This window comes from Pleurodeles waltl, chromosome 11, assembly GCF_031143425.1.
Source record: "Pleurodeles waltl isolate 20211129_DDA chromosome 11, aPleWal1.hap1.20221129, whole genome shotgun sequence".
In the NCBI taxonomy this organism is placed as follows: Eukaryota; Metazoa; Chordata; class Amphibia; order Caudata; family Salamandridae; genus Pleurodeles; species Pleurodeles waltl.
Window position 1 is genome coordinate 632,649,272 of NC_090450.1, and position 20,024 is coordinate 632,669,295.

At 46.5% G+C, this 20,024-nt stretch overlaps 1 protein-coding gene across 4 annotated transcripts in view; it reads right to left on the minus strand.

The window, feature by feature from the left end:
- Nucleotides 1-18,456, minus strand: part of KCTD9 (potassium channel tetramerization domain containing 9) — a 137,313-nt gene extending 118,857 nt beyond the window's left edge. For 2 of the 4 annotated variants that reach the window (XM_069214146.1, XM_069214143.1), the window contains exon 1: nt 18,304-18,447. In XM_069214146.1, coding sequence (XP_069070247.1) covers nt 18,304-18,326 — 23 coding nt within the window. In that variant the 5' untranslated portion in view covers nt 18,327-18,447. Of the gene's footprint in view, nt 1-18,303 lie in introns of all 4 variants that reach the window. The other 2 variants (XM_069214145.1, XM_069214144.1) reach the window with 2 other exon arrangements.
- Between the last annotated feature and the right edge of the window lie 1,568 nt (nt 18,457-20,024).

The following is a 20,024-nucleotide window of genomic DNA, read 5'->3' on the forward strand; positions in this document are numbered from 1 at the left end:
GCCACAATGATCTGGCACACCTTCTTCGGTGAGTAGTACAGGGTTCCACCTGTGAGATGGAGGCACCGGAACCTGGCCTTCAGGAGGCCGAAAGTTCTCTCAATAATCCTTCTTGTATGCCCATGTGCCTCATTGTAACGTTCCTCTGCCCTTGTCCTGGGATTCCTCACTTGGGTCAGTAGCCATGAGAGGTTGGGGTAACCAGAGTCACCTGTAAATATCCAGGGATACCGGTTAGCCAGACACTCACCTTTAGGGCCAAACTCACACACATATACCAACAAACACTGGGTGGGGACCATGGGCTCACCTATTAGCCACACCCGGTGCCTATGGAGTTGGCCCATCACATAAGGGATGCTGCTATTCCTCAAGATGTAGGCGTCATGCACAGAGCCAGGATATTTGGCATTCACATGGGAAATGTACTGGTCAGCCAAACACACCATCTGCACATTCATTGAGTGATAGCTTTTCCTATTCCTGTAAACCTGTTCAATTGTCCGGGAGGGGGGGAACAAATGCCACATGTGTACCATCAATGGCACCAATGATGTTGGGGATATGTCCCAGGGCATAGAAGTCAGCTTTCACTGTGCCCAAATCATCCACCTGGAGGAACACGATGTAGCTGCACATGTGTTTTAGCAGGGCAGACAACACCCTGCTCAACACATTTGAGAACATTGGCTGAGACATTCCTGATGCCATGGCCACTGTAGTTTGAAAGGAACCATTTGTCAGGAAATGCAGCACTGACAGAACCTGCACTAGAAGGGGTATTTCTGTGGGCTGGCGGAGAGCTGACATCAGGTCTGGCTCCAATTGGGCACACAGTTCTTGAATTGTGGCACGATCAAGTCTGTATGTGATGATAAAATGTCTGCCCTCCATTGTAGACAGGTCCACCAGGGTCTGTACACCGGAGGATGCCGCATCTCATCACCTGCCTCAGCGGTTGTAGCCTATGGAGGAGAACGGTGAGCAGAAGGTCATATTTCCACATAGAATGCACAACTGTTGCTGAATTTAGGTCACACCAGCTGTATGTAAAGTCGAGAGTCAGTTGATGGGCCAATGTGTGCTGTGACGCAGTTAGGTGCCATGCCATGTGCCCCCCTGAAATGGCGGCTGCCTGATCTGTGAGGAGGGACAAGTGGAAATGAGGTAAGTGCGCTGGCGTTGTGCGCCGTCACGGTAGGCGGTTGATGACGGACGCGCAATTTGGCATTGGTTATCATTGGGCCCTACGGGTTCCAGGAGCCAATGGCGATGTACGCCTGTGGTGACGGTACACACTGCCACGGACTTGACCACCATTTTCTATCTGTTCACTCACTTGCTACCCGACCGTAAACAGGAGAGGACCTACACTGCAAGTGCTGCTGTGACCTGAGCCTGGAAGCGACAATGGCTACAGAGTCTGGAAAAAGGGCCCCTGCCTTCACTACAGAGGAGTTGGAGAAACTGGTGGATGGGGTCCTACCCCAGTACACGTTACTCTACGGTCCTCCAGACAAACAGGTGAGTACACTGTGAGCATGATGTGTGGGCAATGCATGTTTGGAGTGGTGTGGATGTAAGCCACGTGTTGTGGGGTGCTGATGCGTCCTGGCCTGAGTGCTGCATGAGAGGTGGTCAGTGTATGTGGGTCAGGGCATGGGTGGGAACTGGGGGGCAATGAGTATGCCGGTCCAGACAGGCGAGTAATATCCTTTTCTGCTGTCTTTTCCCTCTAGGTCAGCGCCCACCAGAAAAAGGGTATTTGGCATGCCATCGCCATGGAGGTGTGGACCCTGGGGTTCTATCACTGGCGGAGCACCCACTGCCGCAAGAGATGGGAGGCCATGTGCTGCTGGACCAAGAAAACGGCAGAGGCCCAGCTGGGGCTGGCCGCTTGAGGGCATCACAGCAGCCACAAGGGGGTGAGTACAGATTCTGAATCCTGACTTTGCGCGCTTTAGGAGGTAGCTGGGTGGGGGATGTGGGCTGTGGGTGCCCCTAGGCCAGGGCGATCATGGCAGGGTAGGTCCCTTGTGTGCAGGCTGTGAAGCACTCCAAAACCAATGGTGTAAGTGGGCATATACTACTGGGCAGGGTCCTGTGGGTGTCAGGTGCGCAGATGCTGGTGTTAGGAATTGTACCCCATGGGCTTGTGACTACATTAGTGACTAGTTGGGCATGGCCTAGTGCATAGGGCAGCTCCCTGTGTGTTGTGTACGCCAACGGTAGTGTTATTGCTGGCATTGACAAAGTGTATCCTTTGTCTCTCCCCCCCTTTTTGTTTTGTCACCCTGTCCTTGTGTGCATTAGCATCATCTGGCGGAGGAGCAGAGGCACAGGCGGAAGCTGCATCCCACATGGGCCTGGAGGCCGAATCCACCGAGGGTTAAGGCACCATTGGGACAGAGGGTGAGGGGAGCACCACAACCGGGACAGGAGGGGAGACCAGTGACAGGGACTCCTCCTCCGATGGAAGCTCCCTGGCGATGGTGGACACCTCTGTGCCCATCCCATCAACAGGTACAGCCGCCACCCCGTTACCAGCACCGCCCTCCCAGTAGCCCCTCAGCATGTTTACCGTGCCCGCTCACCCAGGAGGGTGGGCATCTCCTTCACCCCAGCCACCTCAGGCCCTGCCCCAGTCAGCCCTGCTGCCCTCAGTGAGGAGGCTATTAACCTCCTGAGATCCCTCACTGTTGGGCAGTCAACCATTCTGAATGCCATCCAGGGTGTAGAGAGGCATTTGAAACAAACAAATGCATACCTGGAGGGCATTCATTCTGGCGTGGCGGCCCAACACAGAGCATTTTAGGCTCTGGCCTCAGCACTGATGGCAGCCATTGTGCCTGTGTCTAGCCTCCCCCCTCCAACTTACTCTACCCAGTCCCAATCCCCTCAACCCCAGCCTACCCCAAGCACACCTTCAGACCAACAATCCCCCAAATCAACACACAGAAGTGGCTCAGGCAGACACAAGCACCACACTTCATCACACAGGCACTCACACAAACACCATCCCCATGCAGACACACCAACATCCACTGCCTCCACTGTGTCCCCCTCCCCCTCCTCGTCCACCCCCCTCCCAGTATCATCTCCATTCACACCTGCATGCCCTACATCCTCATCCACTATGTCCATCACCAACACGCCCATCACAACACACCCCTCACGAGCAGTCACCACCGCCACAATCATGCATACATCGCCTGTGTCCTCTCCCAGTGTGTCTGTGACCCCTCCTCCCAAAGTACACAAACGCAGCACCCACCCACCCAACAGCCATCCACCTCACAACAGCATCCAGCCCATGCACTTTCACCCAAACTCAGCAGAAAGACACCTCCTGCAACCACTCCCACTTCCTCCACTCCCAAACCCTCTCCATCTTCCCGTCCCAGTGTGTCTAAAAAAACTTTTCTTTGCAAACTTTGACCTCTTCCCTACGCCTCCCCCCCTGTACCTCCCATCGGGCCAGTGTGTCAAGATCCCAGGCCAGCACCTCAGCCACCAAGTCGGCATCTGCTGTGGTACCTGCAAGTCCCAGGGGATCAAAGGGGGGCACCCGTCAGGGCTGCCAGCGTGCCACCGACCCCTCCAAAGGACCAACATATTCCACCACCTGCCAAGGTGAAGAAGGTGCCAGCATGCAGCACGGCCAAGAAGCACGACCCAGCCAGCAAGGCCTCCTCCAAAACTGCATCTGCCACTGCCAAGGTCCCAGCAGCGTCTGCCAAGGTGGGGAAGGGCAAGAAAACCGAAGGCAAGGCACTTCAGGCCTCGGAGCCTCCAGGTGAGGGACTGTTGCCCACCATCAGTATTGACAGCGCAGCAACCTGTACCGCGGAAAGCACTGCCGCAGGCACCGCCATCTGCCCCGCCACCTGCACCGCCCCCTGCAACTACAACAGTCAGCAGCATCATCCCCAGTGGGCAGCCGTCCGAGGCTGCAAGAGACAGCCTGGTGTCTCCCTCCATCACGGCCAGCACCGGCAGCATCTCCGCTGCAGACACCGCCGCAAGCACCGCCACCTGCACTGCTATCTGCACCGCCACATGCCCAGCCGGTGCCACTACAGCAGCAGCCCCAGTGGGCAGCCGTCTGGGGATGCAGGAGGCGGTCTGGACCCTCCGCTCACTACTTGAAGCACAACCAGCAGCACCAGCACTACCAGCAGTTTGCAGCCTAAGTCGCCGCAGGATGGTGTCTGCCTCTGCCTCCATGGAGTACCATGCTACCTGTTCCCTGCACATCTTGTGCCTCAGACACCCAGGTGAGGGAATGGGAACTGCCACACACCAGGTGCAGCATCACTGGGCACAATGGCCCCTCCAGAGCCATTGGAAATATGCATCCACTATCACTTTCCTTGGCAGGATGAAGCAGACTGGGCACAAGGCCCCCTGCAGAACCAGTGGAGATATGCATCCACTATCACTTTCCTTGGCAGGATGAAGCAGACTGGGCAAAGGCCCCCTCCAGAACCAGTGGAGATTTGCATCCACTATCACTTTCCTTGGCAGGATGAAGCACACTGGGCACTAAGCCCACTCCAGAACCAGTGGAACATGTCACCCACTTGAGAGACTGTGGCTTTGCACTCCCCAGGACCAAGCAGTGGGCAGAGCACCCACTTGAGAGACTGTGGCTTTGCACTCCCCAGGACCAAGCAGTGGGTATGTTGCTCCCTACAGGAGCAGTGGCATAGTACCATCTTCAGGCTGAGGTGCCTGTGTGTTTTCGACCTGATGCCCCTGCAGTGTTCCCTCCGTTTTGAGGCAGGAGTCAAGTATGGGCTTTGCCCATGTTTTTTTCCCCACTGGGGCACGAACATTTGCAAAGGACAGTGTACGGCCTTCTGTACATATTGTAAATATTTGTATATACTGTTGTTTACAATCATTAACTTTATCTGCATATTTCTAAATATCACTATTTGCACTCAATTAATTTTGTCCTTGCGTTCTTCCAGGGGGTTACAGGGCGTAAATGTAATGTTGATGCATGTTTTTGTGTGTATGGTGTTGTGGGTGAGGGTGGGGATGGGGGTGTTGCGTGTGTGTGTATGTCACTCTCTTTTTCCTCTCCCACTCCCCTGTGTGCTATGTGCAGTACTCACCGTGGTCGTCGCCGCCGCCTTCTTCTTTGATATTACTGGTGTATTAGCAGATACACCAGCATCGGCAGGACCTGTAGTTCGGGCTCCATGGCGTCCTGGTTCTTTGTTGAGTGTTGAAAGGTGAATGGTTCCCCTTCTGTGTATTGTTTCCGCCGTGCTTTTGATGACGTTGGTACCGCCCCGGAAAAGCTGCCCGATTGGTGGGTTGTGATAGGGTGGGCGGTACACTGTCTTCCGCCTGTCTGTTGGTGGTTTCTGATGCGGTGTTTGTTGCTACCGCTGTGGTGGTCAGAGTGTTAAAGTGGCTGTCTGTGTTGGCGGTTTCCGCCATGGTCATAATTCCATTTTTTTTTTTTTTTTTAATCGCCGGCCCGGTTGGCCGTATTACCGCCGCTTTATCACCGACCGCCAGGGTTGTAATGACGGCCTATGTCCAGGATTCTACATTTATCTCAGAGCTGGGAGCCTGGAGAATCAAAGATAACAGGGTTTTTGCTAAGAACTGCATAAACAGGGAAGAGAAGAAGAAGGTGGGACAATTCCTAAAATCAAACAAGATGGGTCCACCAAGAGTATTGGAAGGTATTGCGTACCTGGGGAGTTGTCTCTGTAGACAGGAGGGAAACAGAAGAGGCACTGTGAAGTAGTTGAACAAGCAGCACTAACCCACCTTGTCAAACTCTTCTAATGCAATGGTCCGCTGTTCATGCTTTTGAAGGGTGAACAGGGACCAGACCCCTTGCAAGGTTGTGCAAGGCAATTGCCCACTCTGTCCATGTCTTAAAATGGGTTTTGTAATGGAGCAAAAGCCAAACCAGTAATCCAGCTTATCCCTAGGTGTCAAAGTACACATAAAATCTTCAAAATATTTGGGATGTAAATTGCACAAACAAAATGTAAGAACATGAGAAAGATTTTAAAATGCAATTAGTGTTTCTTTAACACATGGTACTGTTTTTCCTTTTATATACAATTAGTCCTCAGATTGAACTGGGAACTAGCTACCCTTTGATACCTCGTGATTAATATCTACAATTTTCCACACTGATTTGCAGGAAGGAAGTCTCGGCAGAGCGACACGGTCCCTCCTAGCCCAGTTTGCTTTTTGGTATTCTCTTCTGCTTCCTGTAGTGGGCCACATGCCACTAGCGAAGATGGCGTGCTACCCCGATTATTATATTATTTTGCAAACCTTTCCCTGCTCATCCTTCATTCCTTCTTCAGACACTCCACGCATCAGATTTGGTTGCTGGGGCCCCCCATCAGCTAGCTGTTCCCACTCTAAAGCTACCCGTGACTGTGGATGGATTAGGCCTTCCAGGCTTAGATCGCTAATATTTAGCTGCACAGGCCCAACAGGTGGCTCACTGGCTGCCTGCCTGCCCCCCCACATGAGATGGGATTTATCCATAAAGACTTTGAGGGCTTCATGCACTACTCATTGTTTCCTACTGACAATTCTACAGATCATCATCCAGGGTTATCCTGCACAGCTTTATCTTGCCTTGCTAAAACCTGTAAACTCACTGACATGAAGAAACCCTGTGCTCCTTCACTACCTTTGCTAGGCCTTCCCGCTCACAAAGGATGGGTGTGCTCAGAGCAACTCTGTCAGTGGCATGATGCAGGCGTCTTAAAATTGCAGGGATTTGTTTCTGGACGGCGAGCTACTGGATTTCCAAACCCTTGTGACAGACTACAATCTTCATCCAGTTCCAGTTCTTACTTACAAACACCTTAAACAATCATTAAATGCCCTATTTCATGTCTGCTACCTAGCAATAACCCTACATGACGTGTGCCAGAAGCTCTACACCACAAGGACTGGTGGCAAACTGATAAGATGGGTGTACAGACCTTTCTTGCAACATGGAGACCACTCTAGGGCTTGTCGTCATACTACGGGGGAGATTGATGTGGGCAAACCTCTGCAAGGTACAGACTGGGTTAAAATACTGGACTTTCCCCACAACGTATCCTGTGGCTGCCATTTTAAGTACATCCAAAGAGCTTCCCTGGGAATGCATTCCACCCATTGCTTGCCATTGGCTTTGTGGTTTGTAACTCACATTTTGTTGCTTTCAATTTGATGGCTGTATTTGTTTTAAGCTGTCCATCTAGAGTTTGTCCCTTCTCTTGCCAAAACCTTATTTACCAGTATCCTTCCGGTGCTTCCTTTCTGTAAACAGGCCTGTAAATCTTGTTCTTCTCTCATCACATCTGCTGTGCATTCAAAGAACACAGAAAAACGTCAGGCTCTGTCTTTGGTGGGTGCTTGGTGTTTACTTTTATTTCTCTGACTTCAAAGTGAGAGGATTTATGTGACAATCTTGCTCGATACTGGGGGTAGGAAAGAGTTTTTTCTTGCACACAACAACATTTAAATGAATTGTGCAAGGATTGCAGAATATATCAGAATTAGGAACACAAATGAAACACACTTTTGCTAATTCTGAACTGTGCTGGAAACAAATACGAAAATATGATTAAAACAAATAATTACACAAGGTGAGGCAATTTCCTCGCACCGTCTGTGCACTGTATAGTTTTATTAGAAAAACTGCATGTCTGTGCAAACGTAATGGTCATTTCAATCAAAAACGTGTTGTCTGTAATGGCAGGGTGGTACCACACCATGCAGGCACGGGGGAGGATATTAAAAACAAAGTAATAATTTTTTTTTTTTTTTTAAAAACACCTCCGCTCCAGTGCCAAACCGCTCCTCTGCCTCCTCAGTCTTCTACTGCAGGCATAGGCTCAAAGCCCGCCCTGAGCCAATCCTGACACTGCTTAGAGCAGCGTCGGATTGACAGGGAGCGCTCAGCCAGGGCGCTCCCAGATAGACTGAGAGCCTGTGCAGGTTCTCTCCAGCCCAGCAACTGACAGAGCCCTGTGCACATGTGTGTTTGGCCAGCCAGTGCTGAGCACTCCCCCTCATTGCACGTCACCCACATGGCCCGCCCCTTTTCCCAAAAAACAATCATATACACAGTTTATGATCATATTTTGGGAAAAGGTTTGCAGCTTGCTGCTGCTGCTGGAGGGGACGACGCTCCTCTGCCTCTATGGAGGAGCCACCCCTGGTGTGGTCCCTGAAAGCACTGTGAACGTGTAAGTCCACAAAATGCACCAATACATTTAGGTTAAATAAAAAAGCCCTTGTAAAATACAGATTTCAATAATATACAGCTTATACCTAGTGCAAACATTTTTTATAACTGTCCATTAAAACCACAAAGCCACAAATTAGCTTGTAACGCCCTTACAGTACCTCTTTGTAAGAAAATATCTTTGCCATCCGAAAGCTTCAAGCCATTCCTTTGATTAAAGCCAATTTAGGTTTCCAAGCCCTTTTACATTTGCAGATTTACCAGCTGCGCACATTTACATTTCTTTTGGGAAGGAGACACTCAGACAAGAAGACCAGTTTCTTATCTGTCTGCCCCTTCCTTGGGGTCAGAGCACATGAGACTTCCTGCCTTTCGATCCAGCTGGGGGGAAACTGAATTGTCCTAATTGCATTTGTTCTTCAGCTGAAAGGCTAAAATTACGGTCAAATGCTGTCCGTTAAGTCTTTCATCAGAAACAATGGACAGCAGGGCTAAATTACGGGCAGTCCGTGAAAATTATGAACAGGTGGTCACCCTAACGGGGAAGCCGTCTTAAGTTATGTAGTGGACACTGGTCAACACAAGTAGTCCAACTACATAACGGCAACTCAGAACCTAGGCCTGTTTAGTATCAAATATGATGGAATCATGCGACTACCCCGACTCCAGTGTTTGTTGCATGATACCATGTACTCTGGGGGTTACCTAGATGATCCTCCAGTTCTGCCTGTGCAGCCTTACAGGGTCCAGCTGCCAGCCCATGCTGCTGCTGACCACAGACACTGTTCTGCTCTCCCGCTGATGAGCCAGGCTCAGGCCAGAGGAGCAGAACAAAGTATTTCCTGCAAGGGAAAGGTGTGACCACCTCTCCCTGTGTATGAGGTGTCTAAGGGCTGAGATGGGATGGCCTCTGAGCACCACCAGACCGCTTTGAAGGGTACAATTGGTGCTCTCCTTCCATAATCCGGTTTGCACCAGAGCGGGAACCCCTGGTTCCCGCTCTGGTGCAAAACTACACAAAGGACAAGGGAGTGACTACCACCCTGTCCAGCTCCTCCCCTATGGAGGTACCCAGAGCTCTGCCAAGTGGCCACTTGATTCTGCCATCTTGAAAACAAGATGCAAAGAGGTCACTGGAAGCATCTGGCTGGTTAGGCCAAGGCAGGTGACGTTACTGGCCCCCTGATAAGTAGGTCACTGCAGAGAGTGAGCAACCCCTTTTTAGAGTTATTTAAGGGCTCCCTCGAGGGTGGGTCCTTAGATCGGTTGAGCAATACTATACAAGGAACTCTCTGCAAGACATTTTCTTCCCCTGGAACTGCTGCTGGTCTTCGCCTGGAACCAAACAAGTCCTCTTCTAGTGGGAAGGCTCCCACTGCAACGTTGTTTTTCCAGATTCTACAACATCCAAGGCTGTGCATCCTCCAGGGTCACAAGAACTCTGTTTGCACCAGGAAGCAAGAAGGAATCTCCCTTGGAGCGAAGGAGGCATCCCCTGCATCAGCAGGCACATTAAGGCATTGTGGACCGGCTGGTGTGGTCTGCCGTCTCTGGACATCTGAAGATCCTGCTACACAGGTGGTGAGTCTCTCTGGATCCTACTTGTTTTCTATCCAAGTTGAGAAACTGTGGGCCCTTGCTCCTGTCACTGGTCAGGCTTCCCAGGTTTCCCTGTGCACAGTGACTGTTGCATTTGCCAAGGCTTGGTGACTCTTCCTCCGGGAAATCCTCATCCTACAAGAAGCCCCAGCCACCAGCACTCTGCAAACCGAAGGTCAGTTCCTCTCCTGCAAACTCTTGCGACATGGGACTTCTGTTTTGCTGGGCTGGTAAGGCCTCCCTGTGTGTCACTCGTGGGGGCTTCATCGACTTCGGTTGGCCTTCCTGTGTGCTGAGGGCCAGCTCTGACTCCCCCTCCTGGGTAGAGTTTCTTGCACCGTGTTGGTCCCCACAACTTTGCAAACTTCTCTTCTGCCTCCATTTAAACTTGCCAGTACTTGTTGGTGACCTGGCTGGTCACTGACCCTTCTGCAATCCGGCGACCGTCGAGGGACAGCTTGTAGGCGACTCCTGGGATCTTCATGGACTCCTGGGCCGTGCAGCTGAAGGAACTTCATCTTCAGGAGGGTGGGCATTGCCACCTGCATCAGCTGGTCACCTCCTATTCAGGTCCTCCACGTCCAGAATCTGTCCTTGGGTTTCACAGACCTGGTCCCTGGGTCGTGACAGCAGCTGGAAAATCCAAGGCATCCACAGTCTTCTGAGAGAGTTTCTACTCCACTCTGCATCTGGGTCCCCAGTGTCGGTACTCCTGTCTTCTTGGTGTCCTAGGGAAGAGGCACTCTCCATCCATCCTCTTGCCTGCTGGCTTCCTCAGGGTACGCTGGGAAGGGTCCTGAATTCCACAATCTCCAACCAGTGTCTCCTGTGTTAGCCTATGGGACAACTGGGTGGGTGACCAACTTAGTCCTGGTTGCTTTATCTCTGGTGTTTCTAACTGGCCCCAGCCCCTAGCTAACCACCACACTTGCCTAGGTTGGAGTTCCACTTTAACATTCCATTTTTTAGTACATGGTGTGGCCCTCCCCTAGGGCCCTGTATATTTCTAAGATATTTTTGCTGGTTATTTCATGTGTATAATTGTATTTAATATCTCCAAAGAGAGATATGCCAGTTACAGTTTAGTAATAGTGCTGCAATAAAGTATCCTTTATTTTTGCAACACTGGTGTGGTTTTTCTTGTGACTAAATTATTGTAAGTGCTTTACATTCCTCCTGGATTAGCTTTAGGTGTTCGCCTCAGGTCTTAGAGAGCTTCTGCTATCATTAAGGGATGTCTGGACTCAGTATAGGGTGCGACTGTGGTGTATCCAATGTAGTTTTTATTGAGAAGTTTAGCTTAGCCCTTTGGCTTGCATGCCTGTGCCCCTGTCACCTAATGACTTTTAACCTACTTAGCTTGCTCTGTTTTAGTCCATTTATTTTATTATTTCTTTAAACATTGTTTGTAGTTATCGAAATGTTTTGATTTGCATTTTCAGTGAAACTCTGTGAAGGTGTCATTATCAGCATCATGATCAGTGATATACGCAGGTATTAACATCATGTCCCTTTCTCACTTAGGTGCAACAGGAACATAATGTACACTTGTTGGGGATTGTTTATATAATTGCCGCCACAAGTCTGCCTCCTTATCTTTTGTTTGGGAACATACCTGCATCATGGGTCCAACATGATCTGTATAAATACATCTCACACGGACATGGTCATAAGAGGGATTCCTTCTAGATGCCATCTACACTGCACGTCACCTTGCTGCAGAACTCAGCCTTTGTGTCACCACAGAGTCTGACTTACAGACCTCATTCCAAGGGGACGAGGGTTGGGGGGCACTTCTCATTGACATTGTACTGGCAGATAAGGTTTATCATACTTAGCTCTCATTAGGTTAGAGATTAGGTTCTTTTTGCTAGGGATTTTACATCTCATGTTCTTATAAGATGGCAGGGGATTTTGTGGTCACAACGCTTATCTTTACAATTGTGCTTCTTTTACTGTCCATGAGCCTAATCATTGTAGCTCATGCATTTTAGACTATATTGCAGTCTTTTCAATATAAGTTGCAAAAGACATATTGTGACCTCACCAACAATATATACCATTGTTTACCACTGGTTGGCTTTACTCTCATTTACCTGCATTTTATTAAATTGCTTGCCTTGTCGATCTTGTGTCAGTCCCTCCCTTGCAGCATTGCTAATTTACTTCTGTCCTTTAACTTTTCACTGTTAGGAAACTAATATTTTCTTTTGTCTTACCCACTACGTGAGAGTGCACCTGTCTTCCTACTGTGCTTCTCTTCCCCCCTCCGTGCTCCTCTCTCGCCCTTGTGCTTCTCCCTCATCTCCTCCATGAAGTGCTCACCCTTGTGTACTTGTTCCCTGCATTTCTTTCTTGTTGTATGCTTCTCTACTCAGCACCAAGTTGGTCTCTGTTACTAGTTTGCTTCGTCCAGCTTTCCAGGTTGCCCTCTTCCTTTCACCTGCTTGCTTTTTTCTCTGCCCACTCCCGCACATAAAAAGGCAAAACCTATTGGCATGACGTGAAGAAGACAGAACTACTTCCCTGCATTGTAGTACTGATACGCTTTAAGTGTCCTCAATACGCGGCTCCATGTATTGTAGTACCAATACGCTTTAAGTGCCCTCAATACCCAGCTACCTGTATTGTAGTACCTTGAACTATGATACGCTATAAATGCCTTCAATACGCACTTGGACCTGAGACAGATCACACGAGAGAGAGTGAGAGGTAGAGGTAGGAAGAGGTAGGTAGAGTTAGGTGTAGGTAGAGGTAGGTAGAAGGGGAGGCAGAGGTAGGTGGAGGTAAAAGTAGGTGGAGGAAGAGGCAGGTGGAGGTAAAGGCAGAGGTAAAGGTAGGTGAAGGTATAGGTGGAGGCAGAGTTAGAGATAACTGTAGGTAGAGCTAGGTGTAGGTGTAGACAGAGGTAGTTGTAGGTAGATGTGAAGTAGGTGAAGAGGTAGGTGTAGGTAGAGAGAAAAGGTAGGTGTAGGCAGAGGTAGGTGTAGGTAAATGTAGGTGTAGGCAGTGAGAGGTAGCTGTAGGTAGAGGTAGGTGTAGGTAAAGTTGGAGGCAGAGGTAAAGACAGGTAGAGGTAGGTGAAGGTAGAAGTAGGCGTAGGAAGAGGTAGATGTAGGTGAAGGTACTGCTAGAGGTAGGTGTAGGGAGAGGTATAGGAAGACACATATCCAAGAACAAAGCACCATCAGCGCTCGAAGTGTAAAACAAGATGCAATGCTGTGTGTAATAACAGGCTGCAGAAAGAGATCAAAGACGGAGTCAAAGCAGCCCACTCCGATACATTGTGTAGTCACAGTAATTGTAGGCCTGTTGCACACAAACCTTAGAGAATAGGATGTGGCTTAACAGCCTTAGCGGCCGACTTTCGGGCTGAGAAACTAGGTTTGAGTCTTGATGTCGGCTCAACATCCTGTGATTCTGGGCAAATCACTTAATCTCCCTGTGCCTACCAATAATGAATGGCTCCTTCTCTAATGTAACCAGTGCTCACTTAAAGCACTCCAGTACCTTCAAGTCGACCTTGTTTTGACTTGACAACTTGGGATTGTGGCCAAACCCCAACTTGTTATTTTGTAATTTCAAAGCATACCTAAACTAGCCTGCATGTTTGAATCGCAAAATGAGGGTTTATTCTAGAAAGTCCTTTTGGTTTTTTAAGATATAAAAAGACCCAGTGCAACAGTGAGCGTGTCAGTGGCCTCAATCAGGATTCTAGACGTCAGATGACTGATATATTTCCCGTGAGGGTAGAGATCTCTTTCCCTTTCACAGTCAAACGGGGTCATCGTCTTGCTGGTATGAGAAAGATAAAGCACCTGACAGGCCCTACAGTGATACATTTATAATTCATTATTTGCTTTGCATTATAATATAGATACATATATTTGCAGTGTATATTGCAGTGGAGAACCATTTTGGTATGTTTTCCTTCCATTGCTGTGACTATTTTTAAACGTGTGCTTTCAACATGCTAATCTCCTTTTAGGAACCTCACTTAGTGAAATAATAAATATCTTCTTTGGATTACGAAGTGCATTCCAGAGATTTTTGTCAGCTCGGTCATTAGTGAAAGCAAAACACATGGTATAACATTAATCGGCTGGAAGAGCCTCTTACTGGTAAGGGAACAACTAATTGAGTCAACCGTATAGCTGTGCAGCCCAAATTGTTTGGACCACAACCTTTTAAAGCTCCTCTCCCAAGCATTGAGAAACAAAAGCAAAGAACAATGACCACCATAAATGCTGAAGAATTGTTCATGTATGTTTCTGATGAATGAGCTTGGCCTCAGCCATCGATGACAAGTACCAAAGCCATGCAGGAGTGTGTTGTACAATTGAAGCTTGCACAAAAAAAAAAAAAAACATAATCTGGGTTGCTACAAGACAAGAAGCGAGTCTTGCACAGATAATATCAAGTTGGACAGTATTTAACATCAGTACAAGCAACCTATTTAGTGCACCAGAGGATTCCATTGGCTACGTACCCACCATTAATGTCCCTGCAACTGAGTTGACAATTGGTTTCGATATTTTGAAACAGTCAAGAGCTGACAACGGAATCACTGCATTTGGTGAAAATTGTAGTAGTCATGGATCAAACTCTCTATGCAAAACCAACTGAGAATGTGTGGAAGCATAAAGCAAAGTATGACAGAATCATTCTACCAATGGGCACCTGTCACACCATTTGAACATCATGACCATTTTTGAAAAACGCTTTCAAGACCTTGGCCTTCGCAACCTTAACATTTAAGCAGACATGATAGCAGAAGGATCAATATCATCATTACTAGAAGGTTGAATGTACAACTGTGCAGTTTGAGTGCACAAGTGCATGTATGAAGCTATGTTGAGACTGGCTTTGTTGGAATTTATCCCCTGTGTGGAGAAGAAATACGAAGAGAATATTCAGGTAGTCTACTTCTTCAATGAGGATGTTAATGACTTTACAAATGACTTTTGTCAAAAGAGATTAGACAACCTTTTGCTGAATGCTGCCTTTGTCAGGATGTATTCCTGGAACATCTTTGCCATGACAATGGAGATATCTTTGCATTTTGGATGTTCTATGTGGATATTGTTGAAAATGTCTTGCTGGCTCTGCTGCATGCTGCTCGAGAAGGAAAATGGCATTTACATCTTACCGCCATTTGATCTATGATCCCATGGTGTTTTGCGTATGACAGGATGAACTACGCTAGATATCTTTTTGTATACTATGAAATGACATCACTTGCAGCGAAACATCCAGAGATAAACCACAACTTCATCAAAGGATGATTTTCAGTTCAACTGTTAGATGTTAATCCGTTTGGATGAACTCCAGTCGATCAAGCGATAGAGGTAACATTCAACAAAAACACACAGACTCCGGGTGGTACGGCAAAATTCAACCTCAAGGCGGGTGCTATGCAAAGATATTATACGACGGCTAAACACAGAAGTGCTTTTTTTGTTCAGATAAGGAAAATGGTTCGAACAACAGATCTGATCTTACTCATGCAAGCCTACATAAGTCAAAAATTGAAAAAGACGAAGATACTGTTACGAGAGCTGTTAGTTTGATTCAAAGTTGAATAAGCCTATTTGTTGGGCTACAGGATATTATCAGCCTCTCCACAACAAAAAAAAGGTATCTCCAGACATAGTATCCGACATAATGAAGGCGCATGAAGTAGGTGAACAGTGCTATATAGATTTCAAACTTGAGAATAATCTATCAAGAAGTTTCATGACCCAATGAAAATGAACAAACTAAAAACCTTCATTAACATTTCCAAGAAGAAGGCAGTGAACAACAATGGCAGGGCAATCATCACGAAAGCAGACAAAGCACAAAGAATATTTGTGACAGCACAGAATCAGAACCTTCAAATGGCAGATGTACTCTCTCATCCTTTAGGACCTGTACCATGGGCTTTAGTAACTCCAGAAGGTCTGTTGCGAAAGACAAACAAAACTGTTTTAGCAACATACTTGCAGTAAAACGTTTCCCCTGCTGGAGGAAATACCTGGTAATTCAGCCACGCTGACTGATGGTATGGTTCTTGTTCAGAGAGTAAAAGGAGAGGAATCACACTTTGGTGAGGAGGCTATGTCTTTCTTGTCCATGGCTTTGCGGGAAGGACATAGGAGTCAAAGGATCGATGTTGTTTTTGATACGTACAATGAAACATCTATTAAGAACAATGAAAGGATAATTAGAGGGAAAGAACTTGGGCGCCAGTTACAGAGCATCTCACCCTCCCAGACTGTCAGACAGTGGAGAAAATTCCTAAGCCACATAAGGAATAAAACAACTCTCATCGCATTTCTTGTTAACGAATGGAGAAAACCAGAGTATTTAGTAAAACTTGAGAATAAAACACTGTTCGCAACTGTGAAGATAAATGCTACAAAATCACATATGAAAAGAGCCTTGAAGTTCCCGATCTCAACAGTACACACGAAGAAGGAGATGGTTGGTTGTTGCTGCATTATGCACGCCCGGCTAATGAGAGTTATGAGGCAGTAATGATAACATTAGAAGAGATCAATGAGTTTATTATGTGTTTGTGATTCCATGACAGAATCATGGCTAAATTGTTTCTGACATGTGGTACTAAAATATGCAAGAGAGTCCTTGGCATTGGGAAAATAGCTTCAACTCTTGGTGAAAATGTTGAGCTATGATAGGTCTCCATATGTTTAATGAATGTGACATAGTAAGCACCTTTGTGGGAAAAGCAAAAGTAAATGCATTCAAAATCCTGTCTGCCAATAGACATATACAGGAAACATTTTCGCAGCTAGCAGACAAATGGGATCTCTCTGAAAAACTAATGGACAAGTAGGAGCAATTCTTGTGCTTGCACCAAAATCTTCGATTCATCATGTGAATGACTTGAGATAACACCTATTCTATGCAAAGATGGGTGAGATAGACAGTCATCAACGTCCACCTTGCAGAGACTTTCTGAAGAAACATGCCAAACGTGCAAATTATCAAGCCGCTATAAGCAAGAGAGGTCTTCTGAATGATCCAGACACCTAGTACAATTGGGAGAGGGTGGTAGTTGGAAAAACACAAGGGAGCACAGTAACTGGAAGTGGACAGGATGTAGGGGCAGCCAGCACCTCAGGCTGTGTTAGATCTACTAGGTTGGAACTGCAAACAAGTGTCTGATGTCTAAATAACCTCAAGTGCACTGATGTGCAGACTTCCCACCTGTGAAAGTCAAAGAGAAGCAGAGAATGATGACACTTAAATTATTCAGAAGAAGATGATGCTGACGAATGTGAATGATAAAATTGTGTTTATGTTTACTCATGACATACATTGCCTATGTACGATGTGACAACTATTATTATTTGAAATTGGGAGTGAAACTTATGCATATCATCTATATATGAGGAATACAATGTTTTATTGTTATTTTAAGAACTTTTTATTATTAGAATTAATAACCATAATTATTTTTAAATTATATTGAATTTAACAAATCTGGTGAAAATACTTCTTTTCCCTCCACATACTATGATTAATTTGTATGCTATTTATCAAAAATATGAAAAGCCTTATTTATTTTTTTGGCCTGTGGTTGCTAATCCAATAATATCACCCAAAAGGCAAAGAGTGATGGCTTGCCATCACATATTTACATCTCTATGCATCCATACCTTGCCAAAAAAATCATGTTAGAACACATCCTCCCAGAGTGATACCAATGGCCTAAATTTGGGGTCCTGGCTCATGGCCTAAATGCTTGTCACTAGCTCCGATCCCCCAAGCCACACCCCGTAACCCGCCCCCTAGACCACAGCCTAACTTGGTGAGTACCTTCACTTATGTTTCATTTTCCATTTGAAGCACTGACCTACTAATCATGAAACACTAAAGACTGCGCCTCACCACCGAGTTAGATGCACACAGATAATTTGGGGAGTGGCGGAAGGGTAAGGAGGGGTGGTAAACAACTCCCCATACACGCGTCAAAGTTAAACAAACTCCTCTTAGAATATTTTTCTATTCGGCTCTCAGCGCGAACAATGTCATTTAAAGTTGTCAGTTAATTACCTACGTTCCAACAGTGCCTGGTGTTACATAAGAACATCACATGCTGCACCCAAGGTCACAATATTACTTTGTAACCAAAAAACGCAGTGCTCGTGTTCTGACTTCGTGTAACAACTTAATGCATCCTGATAGTTACTGTCTTAGGTTTCATCCGTTGTCATAACAAACTTCCGGAAACAACGATTTGCAAATAAAACGTCCAGGGAGGGCTGCTTGGTCGTTGCGTCCTTGGGGACAGTGACTTGGTAACCTTGACTGCACCACAATATTCTTGATAAAAAGTCTCCTCTCTTCAAATCAAAATGTACTTATCTCCCACTCAGACATAGAGAACTGTACACACGAGTATTATCATGGAAAAAAAACTACTTCTTTTTGCATTCTATCCTCTTCTCCACAAAACTATTTACCTTTCCATTCCTCGCGGTCCCATTTAGGAAGATGGTGACTCTCTTCATCCTCGCCCCTACCCCGGGACCTTGCCCCTCCTCTTGGGCTACGTCCTTGTGCCTTCGTCCTGGACACCTGGAGTCCAGCATCTTAGAGTCAACCGGGAAACCACAAACAGCGAAGAAGGACTGGAAAAAAAAAAAAAGGCTAGTTACTGCGACGGCCATCTTGAAAGAGGACAGTGGCCTGCGGTACACTGCCAAACGTTTACAATTCGGTCGGAATACCAGCAACTATCCATATCCAATTGAGCATTGTTACAAAACTGCCATAAACAGTCGTATATAGGAGCCACCACTATAAACTAATATAGACATGCTTTATAAATTAAAAGAAGTTCTTTGAATTATATGGATGCGGCTATCCAGCCCCTATCTTTAATACAACAATATTTTTATTTTTATTGCTATTACAACATTGAAGTGCAACCCTATAGCTACAAATAAATCTGTTTCTCGGTACAAAAATATGATGGGAAGTAGTTGTCAACCTTTCGGCGAACCGTTTTAACTGAGGGCCTGCACTTATTTATTCTAATATTTATTATTAGATCAAGCAGTCACAAATCAATAAAAAAAAATCCGAACGGATTACACGAGACGCCAATTTCTGTTTCCCCATTTGTTTTGTGTTTCTTTTATTTCTACATACTGTCGTTTATAACGTTTAGGCGTTAGCGGGAAGCTGGGATAGGCCAACGTATGCACCAATAACAAAAAAGACAAAAAAAATGCTGAGTGTTCGCTAACCAATCACATTACTGCTGTCGAATTACTCGTGTAGGTAGAACAAGGGCTGGTCCCTGAGAAAATAAAATGTGTCTGAAAGGTGAGACGCTTACATCGTCGGACCTTTGCATAAGTAATGCCTTCCCTAGGGAATAAAATGTACACCATACTGAAAAAGGAGGGGAAAGGGTAAATTCAGGACAAAAATTCAGGACAAAGGGTCAACATTCAGGACAAAATTCAAGAACAAACGTCAGTTTTACAGACACACGCAAGAGAGGCCATGCCTCACTATGTTGTCAGTGCATTTATTTACTCTTTTTTAACCTCTAAGCTGCTGGGCTTCCCCCCCCCCCCCCCTTTGGCTATTTGGTGTAGTTCGCGCTTAGGCCTTCATAACTTTTCGTCCACATAAGCTATCCACGCCAAATTTGCGTCCTTTTTTTCCAACATTTTAGGGATTGTAATGGTACCCAGAGTTTGTGGTTTCCCCTGGAGGAGACCAAGAAATTAGCCAAAATACAGTGAAAATTTAGTTTTTTAAAAAAAAATGGGAAAAAAGGGCTGCCGAAGAAGGCTTGTGGTTTTTTCCCTGAAAATGGCATCAACAAAGGGTTTCTGGTGCTAAAATCACCATCTTCCCACCTTTCAGGAACGGGCAGACTTGAATCAGAAAACCAAATTTTTCAACACAATTTTGGCATTTTACTGGGACATCCCCCATTTTTACTATTTTTGGTGCTTTCAGCCTCCTTCCAGTTAGTGACAGGAATGGGTGTGAAACCAATGCTGGATCCCGGAAAGCTAAACATTTCTGAAAAGTAGACAAAATTCTGAATTCAGCAAGGGGTCATTTGTGTAGATCCTACAAGGTTTTCCTACAGACAATAACAGCTGAAATAAAAAAATATTGAAAGTGAGCTGAAAAAACCAGCCATTTTTCTCCACGTTTT